The sequence below is a fragment of the Myotis myotis genome, unplaced genomic scaffold (assembly GCF_014108235.1).
Source record: "Myotis myotis isolate mMyoMyo1 unplaced genomic scaffold, mMyoMyo1.p scaffold_m19_p_19, whole genome shotgun sequence".
NCBI classification, from domain to species: Eukaryota; Metazoa; Chordata; class Mammalia; order Chiroptera; family Vespertilionidae; genus Myotis; species Myotis myotis.
Window position 1 is genome coordinate 10,905,633 of NW_023416323.1, and position 20,793 is coordinate 10,926,425.

The 20,793-nt window shown below is 41.6% G+C and overlaps 1 protein-coding gene across 1 annotated transcript; it reads left to right on the plus strand.

The window, feature by feature from the left end:
• Positions 1 to 17,451: 17,451 nt before the first annotated feature.
• On the plus strand, positions 17,452 to 17,664 carry LOC118674146 (cyclin-dependent kinases regulatory subunit 2-like). Its single transcript, XM_036345482.1, has one exon. The coding sequence runs from the start codon at positions 17,452 to 17,454 to the stop codon at positions 17,662 to 17,664; it is 213 nt and encodes a 70-aa protein (XP_036201375.1).
• The last annotated feature ends 3,129 nt before the right edge of the window (positions 17,665 to 20,793 follow it).

The window sequence follows — 20,793 nt, forward strand, 5'->3', positions numbered from 1 at the left end:
TGAAACTATAGATTGCTTTCGATAGTATAGACATTATAATGATGTTAATTCTTCCAATCCATAAAGACAGCATATGCTTCCACTTATTTGTATCTTCCTTAATTTCTTTCTTCAATGTCCTATAATTTTCTGAGTACAGGATTTTTACCTCCTTGGTTAAATATATCACTAGGTACCTTATTCTTTTTGTTGAAATAGTAAATGGGACTGTTCTCTTAGTTCCTCTTTCTGATAGTTCATTATTGGTGCATAGAAATGCCACCAACATCTGAATATTAATTTTGTGTCCTGCTACTTTGTCAAATTCATTTATTAGTTCTTTTTTTTTTTTTTTTTATCGTGCATGCACAAGTCAATGTTTATTTTTATTTATTTTTATTTATTTATTTTTTTTTAAAAAAATATATTCCATTGATTTTTCACAGAGAGGAAGGGAGAGAGACAGAGAGTCAGAAACATCGATGAGAGAGAAACATCGATCAGCTGCCTCCTGCACACCTCCTACTGGAGATGTGCCCGCAACCCAGGTACATGCCCTTGACCGGAATCGAACCTGGGACCCCTCAGTCCGCAGGCCGACGCTCCATCCACTGAGCCAAACCGGTTCCGGCCAATGTTTATTTTTAAATTACCAGTGCGCATCATATGTACTGGCCAGCCGGCTGGTCGGACGGACGTACATACGGTTGATCACTTAGCCTTTTATATATATAGATGCTCAATAAGTATATATTGAGTTAATGAGCAAAGAAATTACAGATGCTTATTTCCTCTGGCTTTTGTAGGTGCTCAATAAATATTCGTTGGATAAATAAATACATAATAACCAATGTTCCATCTCTCCCAGCACATTGAGACATTTAAAAACCATTTTGGAAACAAATGGAGGACTAAATCTCCACTTACCCTGCTACACTGTAGATGCTCCAGAACCGTATTTTGGAAAGTAACCAATGAATAAACGACCCTCTACCACATCTTGCATGTTGTAGGCCCTCAACAAGTATTTGTTACATAAATGAGTAGGTTATCCTCCATCTTCTGTGCCACACAGTAGGTACTTGATAAAGTTATTAGTGATTATATGCCTCAACATACAATAGGCACTCTACTTAAACACTTATGCATTAATTAATTAATTAATTAATTAATTAATGACTCACTGTCCACTTCCCTGAGCACATGGTAGATTCTCAATGAATAAATGACTTTTAATTTTCTTAGATTTCCAAAACTACCTACGGACGCAGACAGGGAACACGACCACTATTAACATCATCATCTGCACGGTGGACTACCTCCTGCGGCTGCAGGTGAGGATGTGAGGGTAACCAGGCGTGACCTGGGTCGGGGACTGGGGGCCATCGTCGGCCCAGCATCCGCTCACCCTCTGTCGGCCCCCAGGAGTCCATCAGCGATTTCTACTGGTACTACTCTGGCAAGGATGTCATTGAGGAGCAGGGCAAGAGGAACTTTTCCAAGGCCATGTCGGTGGCTAAGCAGGTGTTCAACAGCCTCACTGAGTACATCCAGGTAGGGCCGCCGGCTGGGACAGGGCGGGGAAGTCGGACCCGCGCCGCGCCGGGCCTCACGCAGTCCTCTGCCTGCAGGGCCCCTGCACCGGGAACCAGCAGAGCCTGGCGCACAGCCGCCTCTGGGACGCCGTGGTGGGATTCCTGCACGTGTTTGCCCACATGATGATGAAGCTAGCTCAGGTTCGCCCCTCAGTTTTTCCTCCAACTGCTTCAGGGAGCCCAACTGGCCCGTTTCCAAGTCCGCCGCCCCCCGCCCCCCCATCCCGGCTCCCTTTCTCACCCCAGTGCTCCCGGCATGTTCCAGGCTGGTTCCCTCCCAGAGGCTAAATCCATTTATTAGTTCTTGTAGTTTTTTTAAAAATTCTTTATTAGTTAAGGTATTACAAATGTGTCCTTATCCCCCCTATTAACCCCCCCCCCCCACTCATGTTCTCATCCCTCTGTTGTCCATGTCCATTGGTTTGGCTTATATGCATGCCTACAAGTCCTTTGGTTGATCTCTTCCCCTTACCCCCTCCCTCCCTTCTTTCCCTCTGGGGAGTGATAGTCTGATCTCTGTTTCTCTGTCTTTGGATCTGTCCCTGTTTATCAGTCTATGTTGTTCTCTATAATCCACAAATGAGTGAGATCATGTGGTATTTATCTTTCTCTGACTGGCTTATTTCACTTAGTATAATGCTCTCCAGTTCCATCCATGCTGTTGCAAAAGTCAAGAGTTCCTTCTTTTTTACTGCAGCGTAGTATTCCACTGTGTAGATGTACCACAGTTTTCTAATCCACTCATCTGCTGATGGGCGCTTAGGCTGTTTCCAAATCTTAGCTATGGTGAATTGTGCTGCTATGAACATAGGGGCGCATATATCCTTTCTGATTGGTGTTTCTGGTTTCTTGGGATATATTCCGAGAAGTGGAATCACTGGGTAGTGACTTTCAGCATGTTTTCATATGTCTTTCGGCCTTCTATATGTCCTCTTTCGAAAAGTGTCTATCTAGGTCCTTTGCCCATTTTTTGATTGGATTGTTTATCTTCCTTTTGTTAAGTTTCATGAGTTCCCTGTAAATGTTGGAGATTAAACGCTTATCGGTGATATCACTGGCAAATATGTTCTCCCATGTAGTGGGTCTTCTTGTTGTTTTGTTGATGGTTTCCTTTGCTGTGCAAAAGCTTTTTATTTTGATGTAGTCCCATTTGTTTATTTTCTCTTTAGTTTCCATTGCCCTAGGAGCATTATCAGAGAAGAAATTCCTTCGGCATATGTTTGCGATTTCGCTGCCTGTGGATTCCTCTAGTATTTTTATGGTTTCCCGTCTTACATTTAAGTCTTTTATCCATTTTGAGTTTATTTTTGTGTATGGTGTGAGTTCGTGGTCTAGTTTCATCTTTTTGCATGTATCTGTCCAATTTTTCCAACACCATTTATTGAAGAGACTGTCTTGGCTCCATTGTATGCTCTTGCCTCCTTTGTCAAACATTAATTGGGCATAGTGGTTTGGGTTGATTTCTGGGTTCTCTATTCTATTCCATTGATCTATATGTCTATTCTTGTGCCAGTACCAATCTGTTTTAAGAACAGTGGCTTTGCAATACAGTTTGATATCTGGTATTGAGATCCCACCAACGTTGTTCTTCTTTCTCAGGATTGCTGCAGCTATTCGAGGTCTTTTTTTATTCCAGATGAATTTTTGGAACGTTCATTCTAGATCTGTGAAATATGCTGTTGGTAATTTAATGGGGATTGCATTGAATCTATAGATTGCTTTGGGTAGTATGGACATTTTGATGATGTTGATTCTACCAATCCAAGAACATGGCATGTTCTTCCATCTGTTTATGTCTTCCTCTATCTCTTTTTTCAACGTCCTGTAGTTTTTCAAGTATAAGTCTTTTATCTCCTTAGTTAAGTTTATTCCTAGGTATCTTAATTTTTTTTGGTGCGATGGTAAATGGGATTTCTTTTTTAGTCTCACTTTCTGTAAGTTCACTATTGGTGTAAAGAAATGCCATGGATTTCTTGGCATTAATTTTGTATCCTGTTACATTGCCGAATTCATTTATTAAGACTAATAATTTTTTGATGGAATCTTTAGGGTTTTCTATGTACAATATAATGTCATCTGAAAATAAGGACAGTTTTACTTCTTCTTTTCCAATTTGGATGCCTTTTATTTCTTCTTCTTGTCTTATCTCAACGGCTAGTACTTCCAGTACTATGTCGAACAGGAGTGGTGAGAGGGGGCATCCCTGTCTTGTTCCTGTTCTTAGGGGGAATGGTTTTAGTTTTTGCCCATTGATTATGATGTTGGCTGTGGGTTTGTCATATATGGCTTTTATTATGTTGAGGTAAGATACTTCTATTCCTACCTTGCTGAGAGTTTTTATCCAGAAAGGGTGTTGAATTTTGTTAAAAGCTTTTTCTGCATCAATTGATATGATTATGTGGGTTTTTTTCTTTCAATTTGTTTATGTGATGTATTACGTTTATTGATTTGCAGATATTGTACCATCCTTGCATCCCTGGAATAAATCCTACTTGGTCATGGTGTATGATCTTTCTGATGTACTGCTGGATCCGATTTGCTAGGATTTTGTTGAGGATTTTGGCATCTATGTTCATGAGGGATATTGGCCTGTAATTCTCTTTCATTGTGTTGTCTTTCCCTGGTTTTGGTATGAGGGTGATGCTGGCTTCATAGAATGAGCTTGGAAGTGTTCCTTCCTCTTGAATTTTTTGTAGTAGTCTGAGGAGGATAGGTTTTAGTTCTTCCTTGAATGTTTGGTAAAACTCCCCTTTGAAGCTGTCAGGCCCCGGCCTTTTGTTTGTTGGAAGCTTTTTGATTACTGCTTCAATTTCCTCCATAGTTATTGGCCTATTGAGACTTTTAGCTTCTTCCTGATTGAGTTTTGGAATGTTGTATTTTTCTAGGAATATGTCCATTTCCTCCAGGTTGTCTAGTTTGTTGGAATAGAGTTGTTCATAGTATTTTCTAACAATCCTTTGTATTTCTGTGGGGTCTGTTGCTATTTCTCCTCTTTCATTTCTGATTTTGTTTATTTGGGTCCTCTATCTTTGTTTCTTGGTGAGCCTGGCTAGAGATTCATCAATCTTGTTTATCCTTTCAAAGAACTAGCTCTTGGTTTTGTTGATCTTTTGTATTGTTTTTTTTGGTCTCTATGTCATTTATCTCCACTCTGATCTTTATTATTTCCTTCCTTCTGCTTAGACTGGGCTTTTCTTGTTGCTCTCTTCCTAACTCTTGAGTTGTAGAGTTAGGTAATTTATTCTCATTGTTTCTTGTTTCTTGCAGTAGGCTTGTAGCGCTATGAATTTCCCTCTCAGGACTGCTTTCGCTGTGTCCCATAGGTTTTGGATTGTTGTGTTTTCATTGTCGTTTGTTGCCATGATGTTTTTTATTTCTTCTTTGATCTCTCTGGTAACCCAGTCATTGTTTAATAGCGTGCTATTTAGTATCCATGTGTTTGATTTTTTTGGATTGTTTTCATTGTAGTTAATTTCCAGTTTTATGCCACTGTGGTCTGAGAAGATGCTTGATATGATTTCAATCTTCTTGAATTTGAAGAGACTTTGCCTGTAACCCAATATATGGTATATCTTTGAAAATGACCCATGTGCACTTGAGAAGAATGTATATTCTGTGGCTTTGGGGTGAAATGTTCTGAAGATGTCAATTAATTCCATCTGATCTAGTGTGTTATTTAGGATTGATGTTTCTTTGCTGATTTTTTGTTTAGAGGATTTGTCCAATGGTGATAATGGTGTGTTAAAGTCCCCTACTATGATTGTGTTGCTGTCAATCTCTCCCTTGATCTTCTCTAAAAGATTTCTTATGTATTTGGGTGCTCCTATATTGGGTGTGTATATGTTTACCAGAGTTATTTCTTCTTGTTGGATTGCTCCCTTTAGTATTATGAAGTGGCCTTCCTTATCTCTTTTTATGTCCTTCACGTTGAGATCTAATTTGTCAGATATGAGTATTGCTACCCCGGCTTTTTTCCCCACTTCCATTCGCCTGAAAAACCTTTTTCCATCCTTTCACCATCAGTCTGTGTGCGTCTTTTTTTCTGAGGTGGGTTTCCTGTAGACAGCAGATATATGGGTCATGTTTTCTTATCCACTCAGTTACCCTATGTCTTTTGATTGGGGTATTTAATCCATTTACACTTAAAGTTATTATTGATAGATACTTGTTTGTCATCATTTTTATTCTTTACCCCTCTGTTCCTTCTTTGTTTCCTATTTTTTTCTTTTTACAGCAGACCCTTTAGCAGTTCTTGCATTGCTGGTTTGGTGGTAATAAACTCCCGTAGTCCTTTTTTGTCTGTGAAGCTCCTGATTTCACCCTCAATTTTGTTTGATAGCCTTGCTAGGTACAGTATTCTTGAATTCAGTCCATTTGTTTGCATGATTTTGTATATTTCATTCCATTCCCTTCTTGCCTGATGTGTTTCTGTTGAGAAATCAGTCGCTAGTCTGATGGGGGATCCTTTGTAGGTAACTTTCTGTCTCTCTCTGGCTACTTTTAAAATTCTTGCTTTGTCATTGGTGTCTGCCAATTTAATTATAATGTGTCTTGGCATCGGTCTTTTGGGGTTCATTTTGTTTGGGACTCTGTGAGCTTCTTGGACTTGTGTGAGTTTTTTCTTCCCTATATCAGGGAAGTTTTCTGTCATTATTTTTTCAAACAGGTTTTCTATTCCTTGCTCAGTTTCCTCTCCCTCTGGCACCCCTATTATTCGGATGTTGTTTTGTTTCGTGTTGTCCCAGAGTTCTCTTAGGCTCTCTTCCTGCTTTTTAATGTTTTTTTCTAGAAGCTGCTCTGCTTGGGTATTTTTTCCTCCCTTGTCTTCTAGCTCACTGATGCGGTCCTCTGCTTCTTCTAGTCTACTGTTGATGCTTTCAATTGAGTTCTTTATAGCAGTGATGACATTTTTTATTTCTTCTTATTTTTTCTTCATTTCCTCTTGGTTGAATTTGTTCATATTGTTGAATTTGTCTTCCATTCTTTTCATCCACCTTATCGCCATTTTCTGAATTCTGTCTCCGGCAGGTTGCTTGCCTACATTTCCAACATTTTGTTTACTTCCTTTTCTGGTGATGCCTGTTTTTCTTTCATACGCGGGTAGGTTCTTTGTTTCAACATGATCTCTCTTCTCCAGGTGTTTGGTTTTGTAGTTCTCTCTCTGCTATGTTGATTTAAAGGCACAAAATACAACACAACAAGGCACAACGTACAGATCACTGAACACAAATGTATTCACGATATTAATAACCCCAAATGAAGGTGACCACCCGAAGAAAGAGAATTAGGGGATAAGGAAGATAGAAGAGAAAGAGATAAAAGAGAAAAGGAAAAAAAAGGAGTGCAAAAATGGAATTGGGAAAAGGGAGAAAAAAAAGTAAGAGAGAGAATGAAATAGAAGAGGGGAAGAGACTTATATGGGGAGAAAGCACCAATAGCACCGCCACTAATCCCAACCAATTCCAGCAACAGATCCCTGGAGATTAATGCAAACTAAAAACAACCACTAATATCAAGCGAGGTGAGGGAAACCAGAAGCACAAAAATAACTGGAGAAAAAAAAACCAACAGGAAAATAAAAAGCAAAAGCAAAACAATCTCACAAACAAGCATAAAAAACCCCAATATACTCAACAATCAAGCAAACAACAACAAAACGACAGAGAGTAGAAAAAAAAAATTTGGACAGTGAAGAAGGAGAAGAAAGAGTTGTATATGGATTTAGAGCTGGGGATTTTGAATTAGACATATAAGTAGGGTGAAATTTAGACAGGGGGTAAAAGGAAGGAATAGGGAAAATCTAAAGCAGGAATAGGGTAAGAGAAACAGGACAACAAAAGGGGAAAAGTGAGGAAGAGAGCTTTGGCATAAAGGTAAATTTGGGGTAGAGAAAAATGATGCTAAAGGAATGATGAAAATAGAATGTAGAACACTAATCCCCAAATAAAACAAAGAGAAAATAAAATGACAATTTAAAAAATGGTAAAATGATAGTAGTAATAATACTAGTTAAAAATAAAGATGTAGTAATCAAAAAGGTAAAATCAGGTGATCAAAAAAAATAGTTTCTTAATTAAAAGGTGAAAAAAGAATTAAAAATAAAAATGTACAGTAGTGAAGGTGCGTCAGGTCCTCTACTCTTCTTTCTGGGATGCCTTAGTCCTGCCAGGTATTCAGGAAAGTGTTGAATTTCCCTGTGATACACTGTTCCTCCGTGTTTTAAACCACAGTCCTGATTTTAAGGCAGGCAGTATTTGTTTCCCAGACTGCCTTTATTTGTATTTACAGAAGAGTCAGTTTGTGGTTCAGCCCCTGGGTGGCAGTGTTTCTGGATTGACCTCTGAGGCTATAAGTCCTCTCTATCCAGCAGTTGGGTTTATTTTCCCTATCACACTTAAAACTGGTTTGGGAGAGTCGACTGTCCTAGAACCTGTTCTTTAGTCATTACTCCCACTCTGTTTCCCAGGTTCCACAAAAACAACTTTCCCCTGCAGTCTCTGCGAGTGACCCTGACTGGGCAATCCCATGTACTGGGTTTAATAATCAAATGCAAAGATTTAATGGGAAGAGAGAGAACAAGGGCCTGAGAAGTTGCGGGAATTCACAACCCCCCACATTTCAGCTCTGTGCGCAGTCCCTTCTCTTTCCCAGTACTAAGCAGCCGGCACACTGGCAAAATCCAAGGCTGCTTTTTTGCACCCAGTCCAGCTATGGGCTTATTTTTAGCATTCCCTTCTGCCAGCAGCCCTGCGGGAGCCCTTCCACACTCACAGATCATGCTGGCCCCAACGGCCGTGGACTTTGTGGGGCTCGGATTTCCCCCACCCATGCGTGTTCCTCTCTCCAACCTGAATTGCAAATCGCACCTTTAGGGGAAGTCTGCCCTTTCCATGGGGAGAAGCAAGGTTCCTCTAAGTTCATGTAGTCACGCTGCTTGGGGTCCATTGTTTCCGGGTTAGTAGCCGATCTCTGGATGCCGTGGATACTGGGTCTTTGGCTTTATACTCTCCCAATAATAGCCACTCAAGATGGCGCATTCTCTGCGGCATGGCCGGCGCTCCGGGAGAGATTTCAGCCGCAATCTCCAACCTTTCCCTTTCTCTGGGAGTCCTCTGTCTTTTCCGGCTGCAAACTGTCTCCCAGCTGAATATCTTCTGCTTATTAGGATTGTATGTTACCCTTTGCAGCTGCTCACCCTTATCTGCTCCTGGACAAGGCTCGGGACACTTCCGTCTATACCTCTGCCATTTTCTTCTGCCCCTTGTAGTTTTTTTTTTTGATGGAGTCTGTAGGGCAAGCATGTCAAACTCACGGCACACCATTTCCCTCCACTAATGCTAGCAGCAAATATTTTAGCAACCAATTGCCATGTCATTAGTCTTGTACTGACTGGTTTGGTGTGCGTAACAAGAAATATTTTGCTTTCGAAGACAAGAAAAATAGGTTTGTTTGTGTTATGCTTATTAATTTGTGCAGTTATTCAGTGTCTGGTAAGTTAATGTTCAAGAAAAATATTAATTTTTATTAAAAATGTTCTATTGTTTTATGTTAACAATTATTTATTTATTTATTTATTTTTATTTTATTGCTTAAAGTATTACAAAGGGTATTACATATGTGTCCATTTTTCCCCCCCGCCCTAGACAGTCCCCTAGTCTCCCCTATCCCCCAGTGTCTTATGTCCATTGGTTATGCTTATATGCATGCATACAAGTCCTTTGGTTGATCTCTTACCCCCCTACCTCCTGTCCCCCAACCCTCCCCGGCCTTCCCGCTGCAGTTTGACAATCTGTTTGAGGCAGCTCTGCCTCTGTATCTATTATTGTTCAAAAGTTTATAATGGTCTCTATTATCCATGAATGAGTGAGATCATGTGGTATTTTTCCTTACTGACTGGCTTATTTCACTTAGCATAATGCTCTCCAGTTCCATCCATGCTATTGCAAATGGTAAGGGTTCCTTCCTTTTTAGAGCAGCATAGTATTCCATCGTGTAGATGTACCACAGTTTTCTAATCCATTCATCTACTGATGGGCACTTAGGCTGTTTCCAGATCTTAGCTATGGTGAATTGTGCTGCTATTAACATAGGGGTGCATATATCCTTTCTGATTGGTGTTTCTGGTTTCTTGGGATATATTCCTAGAAGTGGGATCACAGGGTCAAATGAGAGTTCCATTTTCAGTTTTTTGAGGAAACTCCATACTGTCTTCCATAGTGGCTGCACCAGTCTGCATTCCCACCAGCAGTGCACAAGTGTTCCTTTTTCTCCACATCCTCTCCAGCACTTGTCGCTTGTTGATTTGTTGATGATAGCCAGTCTGACAGGTGTGAGATGGTACCTCATTGTTGTTTTGATTTGCATCTCTCAGATGATTAGTGACTTTGAGCATGTTTTCATATGTCTCTTGGCTTTCTGAATGTCCTCTTTTGAAAGGTGTCTATTTAGATCCTTTGCCCATTTTTTGACTGGATTGTTTATCTTCCTTTTGTTAAGTTGTATGAGTTCCCTATAAATTTTGGAGATTAGGCCCTTATCAGATATGACATTGGCAAATATATTTTCCCACACAGTGGGTTTTCTCGTTGTTTTGTTGATTGTTTCTTTTGCTGTGCAGAGCTTTTTATTTTGATGTAGTCCCATTTGTTCATTTTCTCTTTAGTTTCAAGTGCCCTAGGAGCTCTATCAGTGAAGAAATTGCTTCGGCATATGTCTGAGATTTTGTTGCCTTTCGATTCTTCTAGAATTTTTATGGTTTCCTGTCGTACATTTAAGTCCTTTATCCATTTTGAGTTTATTTTTGTGTATGGTGTAAGTTGGTGGTCTAGTTTCATTTTCTTGCATATATCCGTCCAATTTTCCCAACACCATTTATTGAAGAGACTATCCTGGCTCCATTGTATGTTCTTGCCTCCTTTGTCAAATATTAATTGAACATATTGAACAATTACTTATTTATTTCAGCCCTTTGTATTCAGCATGTCTCTATCTAAACAAACCTAGGTTTCTATGAAAATTGAAGCTTTTGTTTCTTTGCGGCCCACATAAACTTAAACCTTGTTTATTTGGCCTATTTTAGCTTTTGAGTTTGACATGCTTGCTGTAGGGTTTTCTGTATACAATGTCATGGCATCTGTGAATAATGATATGTTAGTTCTTTTTTTCCAATTTGGATGTCATTATGTTTTCTTCTTGTCTGATCATTGTGGCTAGGGCTTTCCATACTACTAGTATGTTGAATAGAAGTGGTGAAGTGGACATCCTGTATTGTTTCTGATCTGCCCATTGAATATGATATTGACTGTGGGTTTGTCGTATATGGCCTTTATTACATTGAAGTATGATGCCTCTATTCCCACTTTGCTGAAAGTTATTTTAAAAGGGTGCTGGATTTTGTTAAATGATTTTTTTCTGTATCTATTTCTATGATCATGTGATTTTTATCCTTCATTTTGTTTATGTGGTGTATCACGTTTATTGATTTGCAGATATTGTACCAACTTCGCATCCCTGGAATAAGTCCCACTTGGTCATAGTGTATGATATGTTAAATGTGTTGCTGGATTCAGTTTGGTAATATTTTATTGAGGATTTTAGCATCTATATTCATCAGGGGTATTGGCCTATCATTTTCTTCCTTTTTTTTGTTTTTTAATTAAATCTTTATTGTTCAGATTATTACATTTGTTCCTCTTTTTCCCCCCCATAACTCCCCTCCTCCCAGTTCCCGCCCCACCCTCCGCCCTCACTCCCCACCCACTGTCCTCATCCATAGGTGCACGATTTTTGTCCAGTCTCTTCCTGCATCTCCCACACCCCTTTCCCCCCCCCAAGAATAGTCAGTCCATTCCCTTTCTATGTCCCTGATTCTATTATGATCACCAGATTATTTGTTCACTTGATTCTTTTTTTTTTTAATATATTTTTTATTGATTAAGATATTACATATGTGTCCTTGTCCCCACGTTACCCTCTACCCCCCCGCCGCCCCCCGCTCATGCCCTCACTCCCCCGTTGTCCATGTCCATTGATTAGGCCTATATGCTTGCATATAAGTCCTTTGGTTGATCTTTCCCCCTTACCCCCACCCTCCCCTACCTTCCCTCCAAGTCCCGACAGTCCAATCAATGCCTCTCCGTCTCTGGATCAGTCCTTGTTCATCAGTTTATGTTGTTCATTATATTCCACAAATGAGTGAGATCATGTGGTATTTATCCGCTCTCCAGTTCCATCCATGCTGTGGCAAATGGTAAGAGTTCCTTTTTCTTCTTCCTCTTCTTAAAGAATACCTTTCAGCATTTCATATAATGCTGGTTTGGTGGTGATGAACTCCTTAAGCTTTTTCTTATAATGATAGCTTTGCTGGATAAAGTAATCTTGGTTGTAGGTTCTTGGCATTCATCACTTTGAATATTTCTTGCCACTCTCTTCTGGCCTGCATGGTTTCTGTTGAGAAATCAGCTGACAGTCATATGGGTACTCCCTTGTAGGTAACTGACTGTCTTTCTCTTGCTGCTTTTAAGATTCTCTCTTTATCTTTTGCTCTTGGCATTTTAATTATGATGTGTCTTGGTGTGGTCCTCTTTGGATTCCTTTTGTTTGGGGTTCTCTGCGCTTCCTGGACTTGTAAGTCCATTTCTTTCACCAGGTAGGGGAAGTTTTCTGTCATTATTTCTTCAAAAAGGTTTTCAATATCTTGCTCTCTCCTTCTGGTACCCCTATAATTCTGATGTTGGTACGCTTGAAGTTGTCCCAGAGGTTCCTTACACTATCTTCATATTTTTGGAATCTCTTTTCTTTTTTCTTTTTCAGTTGGGTATTTTTTGTTTCTTTGTATTTCAAATCTTTGACTTGATTCTTGGGATCCTCTCGTCTGCTGCTGGATCTCTGTAAATTATTCTTTATTTCAGTCAGTGTATGCTTAATTTCTAGTTGGTCCTTTTTCATGTCCTCCATGGTCTCACTATACTTATTGAGGGATTCATTAAATTTATCGGCGGTTTCCATAAAATTCTTGAAAAACCTTATAAACGTGGCCTTGAACTCTATATCCAATCGTTTGCTTTCCTCCATTTCTGCCATTTGTGACCTGTTTCTTTGTCTCCGCATTTTGGCAGCTTCCCTGTGTTGATAGAGTGGCCCTGCGCGCCAGGTGTCCTGTAGGGCCCAGTAGCTCAGCCTCCCCAGTTACCTGGGGTGGACACTCTTGGTGCACTCTTGGTGCCTTGGTTGTTGTAGAATCACTGGGAGGAATTGACCTCCAGGCCAATTGGCTGTGAGAATCAGCTGTGTCTAAAGTGGGAGAACTTCTGTGCTGAAGACACCCTTCTGGGGCAAGACTTGCTTCAGTGGGGCTTTGGTGCTCACTGAGTCTGCTCCCTGAGTGTGTCCCTTATGGATCTGAGGAGTTGCAGTCTGGATGGTCCCCCTCTGACCACTGGGTAGAGTGGCTCCTGGATCTAAGGAGGTGCTAATTCAGCCTCTGCCTGAGGCCACACAGCAGGAGCCACAAAGAGGCTCAGCTGTGAAGCAATGCAAGCCGCTGCGGGGCCTTGGGCCTTCTCTTGGAAGTTCTGGGTCTGCCTGGCTCGGCTGCAGTTAGGTACATTCACATGCAAAAGCCTCTGCCGCAGCCTGGGTGGGGCGGGGTCTCAGGGAATCAAAGGGCGGATCAAGGAGCTATGGCTGATTCTCTGCCTGGAGTCGCGGGTCTCAGTGACCCGCTAATTGCTGCAAGCACCTCTGAGGGAAATCCGCCTTCAAGTTCGCCTGCTGCCGGACAGACCAGCTTCTCCCCGTATGAGACCTGGGTCCCCAGAGACTTCCCGGAACCGGAGTTCAGAGCAGTCGGGAGCTTGTGATTCAAAAAGACAGCTGCGTCCTCAGGTGCCACCCCCTTTCCTCGCGCGCGCGAGCCGCCGTACCTCTGCACTTCACCTCCGCAGCGCCTCTGGCTCTCAGCGTGCTTTTCTTTCCTTCTAGTTGTAGAATTTACACTCAGCCAGCCTTTCTGTTGTTCTGGATGATGTTTGCTCAGTCCTTTGCGGTAATTTTCAATTGTTGTGTGAGGCAACAATTTCCCGGTGTTTACCTATGCCGCCATCTTAGTTTCTTGATTCTTAGATTCACTTGTTGATAGATGCATGTTTGTTGTTCATAATTTGTATCTTTACCTTTTTCTTCTTCTTCCTCTTCTTAAAGGATACCTTTCAGCATTTCATATAATACTGGTTTGGTGGTGATGAACTCCTTTAGCTTTTCCTTATCTGTGAAGCTCTTTATCTGACCTTCAGTTCTGAATGATAGCTTTGCTGGATAAAGTAATCTTGGTTGTAGGTTCTTGGTATTCATCACTTTGAATATTTCTTGCCATTCCCTTCTGGCCTGCAAAGTTTCTGTTGAGAAATCAGCTGACAGTCTTATGGGTATTCCCTTGTAGGTAACTGGGTTTCTTTCTCTTGCTGCTTTTAAGATTCTCTCTTTGTCTTTTGCTCTTGGCATTTTAATTATGATGTGTCTTGGTGTGGTCCTCTTTGGATTCCTTTTGTTTGGGGTTCTCTGCGCTTCCTGGACCTGTAAGTCTATTTCTTTCACCAGGTAGGGGAAGTTTTCTGTCATTATTTCTTCAAATAGGTTTTCAATATTTTGCTCTCTCTCATCTTCTGGCACCGCTATAATTCTGATGTTGGTATGCTTGAAGCTATCCCAGAGGCTCCTTACACTATCTTTGTATTTTCGGATTCTTTTTTCATTTTGCTTTTCCAGTTGGGTGTTTTTTGCTTCTTCGCATTTCGAATCTTTGACTTGATTCTTGCACTCCTCTGGTCTGCTGTTGGGTGTCTGTACAATATTCTTTATTTCAGTCAGTGTATGCTTAATTTCTAGTTGGTTCTTTATCACAATATCGAGGGTCTCATTAGATTTCTTGAGGATCTCACTACATTTATCGGCGGTCTCACCAGTCTTTTCGAGGGCCTTACTAAGTTTATCGGCAGCTTCTAGACAGTTCTTGAGAGACCTTAAAAGTGTGGTTTTGAGCTCTATATCTTCCATTTCTGACATTTGCGTCCTGTTTCTTTGTCTCCGCATTTTTTTATCTTTTCTTGGTGCACCCCCTAGTGGTCTTTGTGCGCAGTCTTGTTGTAGTTAAGCCTTGATTGTTGTTGGCAATACCAGGGGTGATTTGACCTCCAGGCTAACTGGCTATGAGAGTCAGCTGTGTCTTCAGTGGGAGAGCTTCTGTGCTGGATCTCTAGGGTTGTGCTAATCTAGCATTTGCCTGAGGCTATCTGGCAAATGCTCTGTGCAGGGCTTGGGCGGGGCGGGTCCCCGGGGATCTACAGGGCAGGCCGGATTGAGCAGTTATGGCTGCTCTCAGTTCTGTCCCTAGGGGCTCTGCCTCACAGAGTCCCAGCAACCGCTGCAAACCTCGGAGAGAAAGCTGCCTTCGAGTTCCGACCGAAGCCAGACAGTCCCGCTTCTCCCGTTTGAGTCTGGGTCCCTAGAGACTCGCCCGGATCTGGAGCTCAGAATCTGAGACTCCCTCTCGATTGAAAGCATCAACCGCGCCCTCCGCCGCCAGCCCGCTCCGTGTGCACTCCGTACCTGAGTATTTCACTTCAGCACTGCGCCTCCTCTGAGTCTGGGTATGATATTCTCTTTCCTCCTAGTTGTAGAATTTCCACTCAGCCAGCCTTCCTGTGGTTCTGGATGATGTCCGTTCTGTCTTTTAGGTGTACCCTTGATTGGTTGTTCGAGGCAGCAATCTCCGGCGTTAACCTATACCGCCATCTTGGTTTCTCCCATTTTCTTCCTTTATCTTGTTTTGAAATGAAGATAATACTGGCCTTGTAAAATTGAGCTTGGGAGTTTTTTTCTCTTCTTGAATTTTTTTTGGAATAATTTGAGGATGATAGGTGTTAGTTCTTTAAGTGTTAGGTAAAATTCATCTGTGAAGCCATCCAGTCCAGGACTTTTATTTGTTGGGAGTTTTATTATTATTATTACTGCTTCAATTTCAATAGTTGTAAATCTCTCTATTAAGAGTCTATGATTCTTCCTGACTGAGTTTTGGAATATTGTGTTTCTAGAAATTTATCCATTTAGTTCAGATTGTCCGGTTTGTTGACATATACTTGTTCAAAGTATTTTCGTATAATCCTTTATATTTCTTTGGTGTCAGTTGTTACTTCTCTTCTTTCATTTCTCTCTCTCTCTTTTTTATTTTATTTTATTTTATTTTATTTTTTTAAAATTCTTTATTAGTTAAGGTATTAGAAATGTGTCCTTATCCCTCCCATTAACCCCCCCCCCCACACACACACACATGCTCTCATCCCCCTGTTGTCCATGTCCATTGGTTTGGCTTATATGCATGCCTACAAGTCCTTTGGTTGATCTCTTCCCCTTACCCTCTCCCTCCCCTATTTTCCCTCTGGGGAGTGATAGTCTGATCCCTGATTCTCTGTCTTTGGATCTGTCCCTGTTCATCAGTCTATGTTGTTCTCTATAATCCACAAATGAGTGAGATCATGTGGTATTTATCTTTCTCTGACTGGCTTATTTCACTTAGTATAATGCTCTCCAGTTCCATCCATGCTGTTGCAAAAGTCAAGAGTTCCTTCTTTTTTACTGCAGCATAGTATTCCACTGTGTAGATGTACCACAGTTTTCTAATCCACTCATCTGCTGATGGGCGCTTAGGCTGTTTCCAAATCTTAGCTATGGTTGTCTCTCTTTTTAAATTTGGGTCCTCTATGGGAGCTGGGTGGATTAAGTACTTTTGCTTTTCTGGAAAGGATGTAGAAAAACTTCTCTGTCATTGGTTCTCCCTAGTCCTATGGGTTGGTCTTCTTCAATCTCAGGAATTGGGAGCACTGCTTCTTCCTTTCCCCAAGATGATATATTGAAAAGAGTGGCTATCCTAGAAGATCTCAAACTGTGGTCTCTGTACCAGCAATATAGGGTACACCTAGAAATTTGTTAGAAATGTGGATTCGCTGGCCCTACCTCAGACTCACTAAATCAATCTCTAGGGATGTAGCTTGGGAAACTGTTTTAAGAAGCCCTTCAGAAGATTCCAATTGAGTTCTTTCACTTCTACTGTCCCATCAGCATGCATCCTGGCCTTTCTGCTGTCCTCTCTCACCTTCCCCACCTCTTAGAGCAGTGGTTCTCAACCTTCCTAATGCCGCGACCCTTTGATACAGTTCCTCATGTGGTGGTGACCCCCAATTTCATTGTTACAAATTGAACATAATTAAAGCATAATGATTAATCACAAAACAATATGCAAATATATAGTTGTTTTCCGATGGTCTTAGGCAACCCCTGTGAAAGGGTTATTCGACCCCCAAAGGGGTCACGACCCACAGGTTGAGAACCGCTGTTTAGAGCAAAACATTGCAGGTTCTCCTAATGACTGAGGGCCCATGAACAGGGCTAACCATACCCTCCTGAAGTATCGTCCATTTCCTTGAGAACTTGGCTACTGTGTCTCTAAGTACCCCCTTACACCTCTTCTCCTGTCCCCTGAAGCCACCTCCTACCCCACCCACTCTGTGACCTAACTTGATACCCCCACCCATGTGATCTAGCCTGTGTGGAAGTGAAATTGTAACAATGGAGCAGACACATTCAAGGCCCACTCCTAGAATTGAAAAACAACTGCAAATAAAAAATACGCTAAGAGCGCTGCCAAAGAATATCAATAAGCCAATCAGGAATTAAAAATTTTAAAAAGGGCTGGCTGTTGGTTCAGCTTTAAAGGAGAAAGTTTGGGTCGCAGTCGAGTGTTTCCTTGGATAGCTGGCTGCAGAAGGTTGGTTTGCTGCTCCCACTCCGTGGTGGCCCTTCACGCTGCTCCTCTGCTGGCAGGATGACCCACAAGCAGCTCTACTACTCAGACAAATACTTCGAGGAGCACTCCGAGTACTGGAATGTCATGTTACCCAGAGAACTTTCCCAACACGTACCCAAAACCCATCTGATGTCAGAAGAGGAGTGTAGGAGACTTGGTGTTCAACGGAGTCTTGACTGGGTTCATGACATGATTCATGAGCCAGAGCCTCATATTCTTTTCTTTAGATGACCTCTTCTAAAAGATCAACACAAATGGGGATATCTGGGGACGTCAATTAAATCTTTTTCAAATTTAATGTGTATGTGTATAGAAGGTAGTATTCAGTGAATACTTGAAAAATGTACAAATCATTCATCCATACCTGTGCATGAGCTGTATTCTTCACAGCAACGGAGTTCCGTTAAATGCAACTACAAGTAGGTTACTGTAAGGTGCTTAAGATAAAATTTTTTCTAGTTATTTTTTCTCTTAAATATAAGTACCTGTTTGACTTTACCTGTTACTTTTGTTTAATAAAGTTTGTATGTTGCATTTAAAAAATAAATAAAATGAGAAAGTTTGAGGACCCTTGTGATGTTTAGTCACTCAAGACCCCCTCAGAGAGATCTGGGAAGCTAAAACCCTCCATATGTCTTTCAAGGTTGGTTATTTCCTGAGACCTTTCTAAACACACACACACACACACACACACACACACACACACACACACACACACACCTCATAAAGTCCCCACTCCCTGCATTGTCTTCTGTTCTACTTTGGGATTTGAGGGTGGAGGTTATGGCCTTCAGTTCTTGCTCTATCCCTGTTGTGGTTTTCAATGATCTCCCCTCACTGTGTTTGATCTCATAAAACCATATCTCTGTTCCATCATCAGTGGCCAGGAAAATAACAGGAAGAATAACTGCAATAGAACTGAACATTTTTCTCTGTGTGCCAGTTGGCTGAGAATATGTGGAATCTGGAGAACTTTCCTCATCATTATATATTTTCATCTTTCTCTGCTTATCTGGCAAAGCCAAGGGAAATATTAGACAAAGACCCTCCAACCAAGAAACTTTATTGACAAGGGACACATCAGGAAGTGGACCCACCAGGCAAAGGACTTTCCCGTGAAGAGACTCTCCCGGCAAGATTCTCACCAGCCAAGAGATTGTTGAGCCAATCTTATTCATTGCTCACCCAAAGGGGATCACCACAGAGTAGTGGATTTATGTGCTCCCCTCCCCACCCTGCTTTAGCTCCTTACAATGGGATTTCATTACAGAGGAAATCTTGAAAATTTTGAACCAAGAAATTCTAAGAGGGACCTGCTGGTTTGTAGACTGTGTGTGTGTGTGTGTGTGTGTGTGTGTGTGTGTGTGTGTGTGAGAGAGAGAGAGAGAGAGAGAGAGAGAGAGAGAGAGAGAGAGAGAGAGAAATATATGTGTTTTTCATGTAGGTAAGTACATGGCTGTGTATTTGCAAGACTGCATGTGGGCTCAGTTTTTTTTTTTTTAATCCTTACCTGAGGATATTTTTCCATTTTTTTAGAGAGAGGGAAAAACAGAGAGAAATATCAATGTCAGAGAAACACATCGATTGGTTGCCTTCTGCATGCTCCCCACCAGGGCCCTGGCTGGAAAGGTCCTGCAACCGAGGTATGTGCCCTTGACTGGAATTGAACCCGGGACTCTTCGGTCCACAGGCTAACACTCTATCCACTGAGCCAAACCAGCTAAGGCTGTGGGGCTCAGTTTTGATGGCCTGTGATATTATTTGGAACTATAAAGGCAAGAACACATGGAGGATATTCTGATTCTTGGCATTGCCCTACTCAGCCCCCACTTCCAGTGCCCACCCTCCGTCATTGAGGGTCAATGACTTCCCAGGAGACAAAGGGAACAGGTGAGTTCATCAACATATCACATACACACAAGGACATACACACAATTTCATATGACTTGTTTTTATCTGACATTCCCTGGGGCCTACTCTGTTCCAGATACACCCCTGCCATGCTCAGAGCCCACACGATCTCAGCCTAGCCCCTTTCTCTCTAGACACAAAGTTTCCAGACTCTGTACCCATAAGGAGAGTGGAAACTTGAAGCATCCCATTCTCCATCCTGCTCAGGGAAGCCAAAGAACCTCAAAAATGTAAATAAGAACATATCCCTCTCCAGTTGATATCTTCCAACATGTTCCCACAGTACTTGGAATAAAATCAAATCCCCACTCAGGCATTCAGGCTCTGCCTGGTCTGTTCCCACCCTTCTGTCCCCTTTCCTCCTGCCTTACCAAATTCTAGCCATACTGCCCTGGAAGAAGGCAAATTCCTTCCCACTCACAGTGCCTTTGCCCTTGTTGTTCCTCTTGCATGGAACTTCCACCCTCCACCTAGTCTTCTCACACTGAATTTATCCTTAGCTCAAATGTGTTCTCCTCAAAGAAACCTTCCCTGACCCTCTACCTCCCTCTCCTTTGCTGTACTAGTTATGGCCCTTGGTCACTTCTGAAATCATCTCATTTATTTATTTTATTGTTTTTTCTCTGACTATGCCATGGACTGTAACTCTAAGAGAGCCATGGTCTTGTCTGTCTGGGTCATCTCTTGGCCCAATCCAGTACAGACAGGGCCTGGTGTACAGTAGTCTCATTAGGTGCTCATGTAAAAAGGATGAGTAAGCCCGGCCGCAGTGCCTCAGTGGTTGAGCATTGACCTATGAACCAGGAGGTCACAGTTTGATTCGGGGTCTGGGCACATGCCCGAGTTGCTGGCTTGATCCCCTATAGGGGGCATGCAGGAGACAGCCAATCAATGATTCTCTCTCATCATTGATGTTTTTATCTCTTTCTCCTTCTTTCTTCCCCTCTGGGAAAAAAGAAAGAAAGAAAGAATAAATCCTATCCTCTGCACTCATGAAACCAATCAGGAATCAGTCAGGAATATACTGCCTGTACCTGAGGCCAATCACAGTATATAGTCCAATTATTTTTAATGTTTTTACTGCTTGTGCTTGTGACATTATATCTAAGAAATCATTGCTAACTCAAAATCATGAAGATTTGCCCCTTTGTTTTCTTCTAAGAGCTTCGTAGTTTCACCTTTTACATCTATGATCTATTTTGAGTTAATGTTTGTGTAGGTTAATTTTTGAGGCAAGGGTCTGCTGGGGCTGTCCAGCAGACCCTGAGTGATGGATGAATGATTACTCTGACACATGTTTCTGTGAAAAAGAGGGCTAAGGGATGCTTGGCTTGAGAAACCAAACAGCCCTGTTCACCTGACTCCTTAGGTTTTTATTGTAATAACAGCTTGAACTAAAATTAACTATGAGATACTACCAGCAGGGTAAGTATCCTTGAGAAGACACAT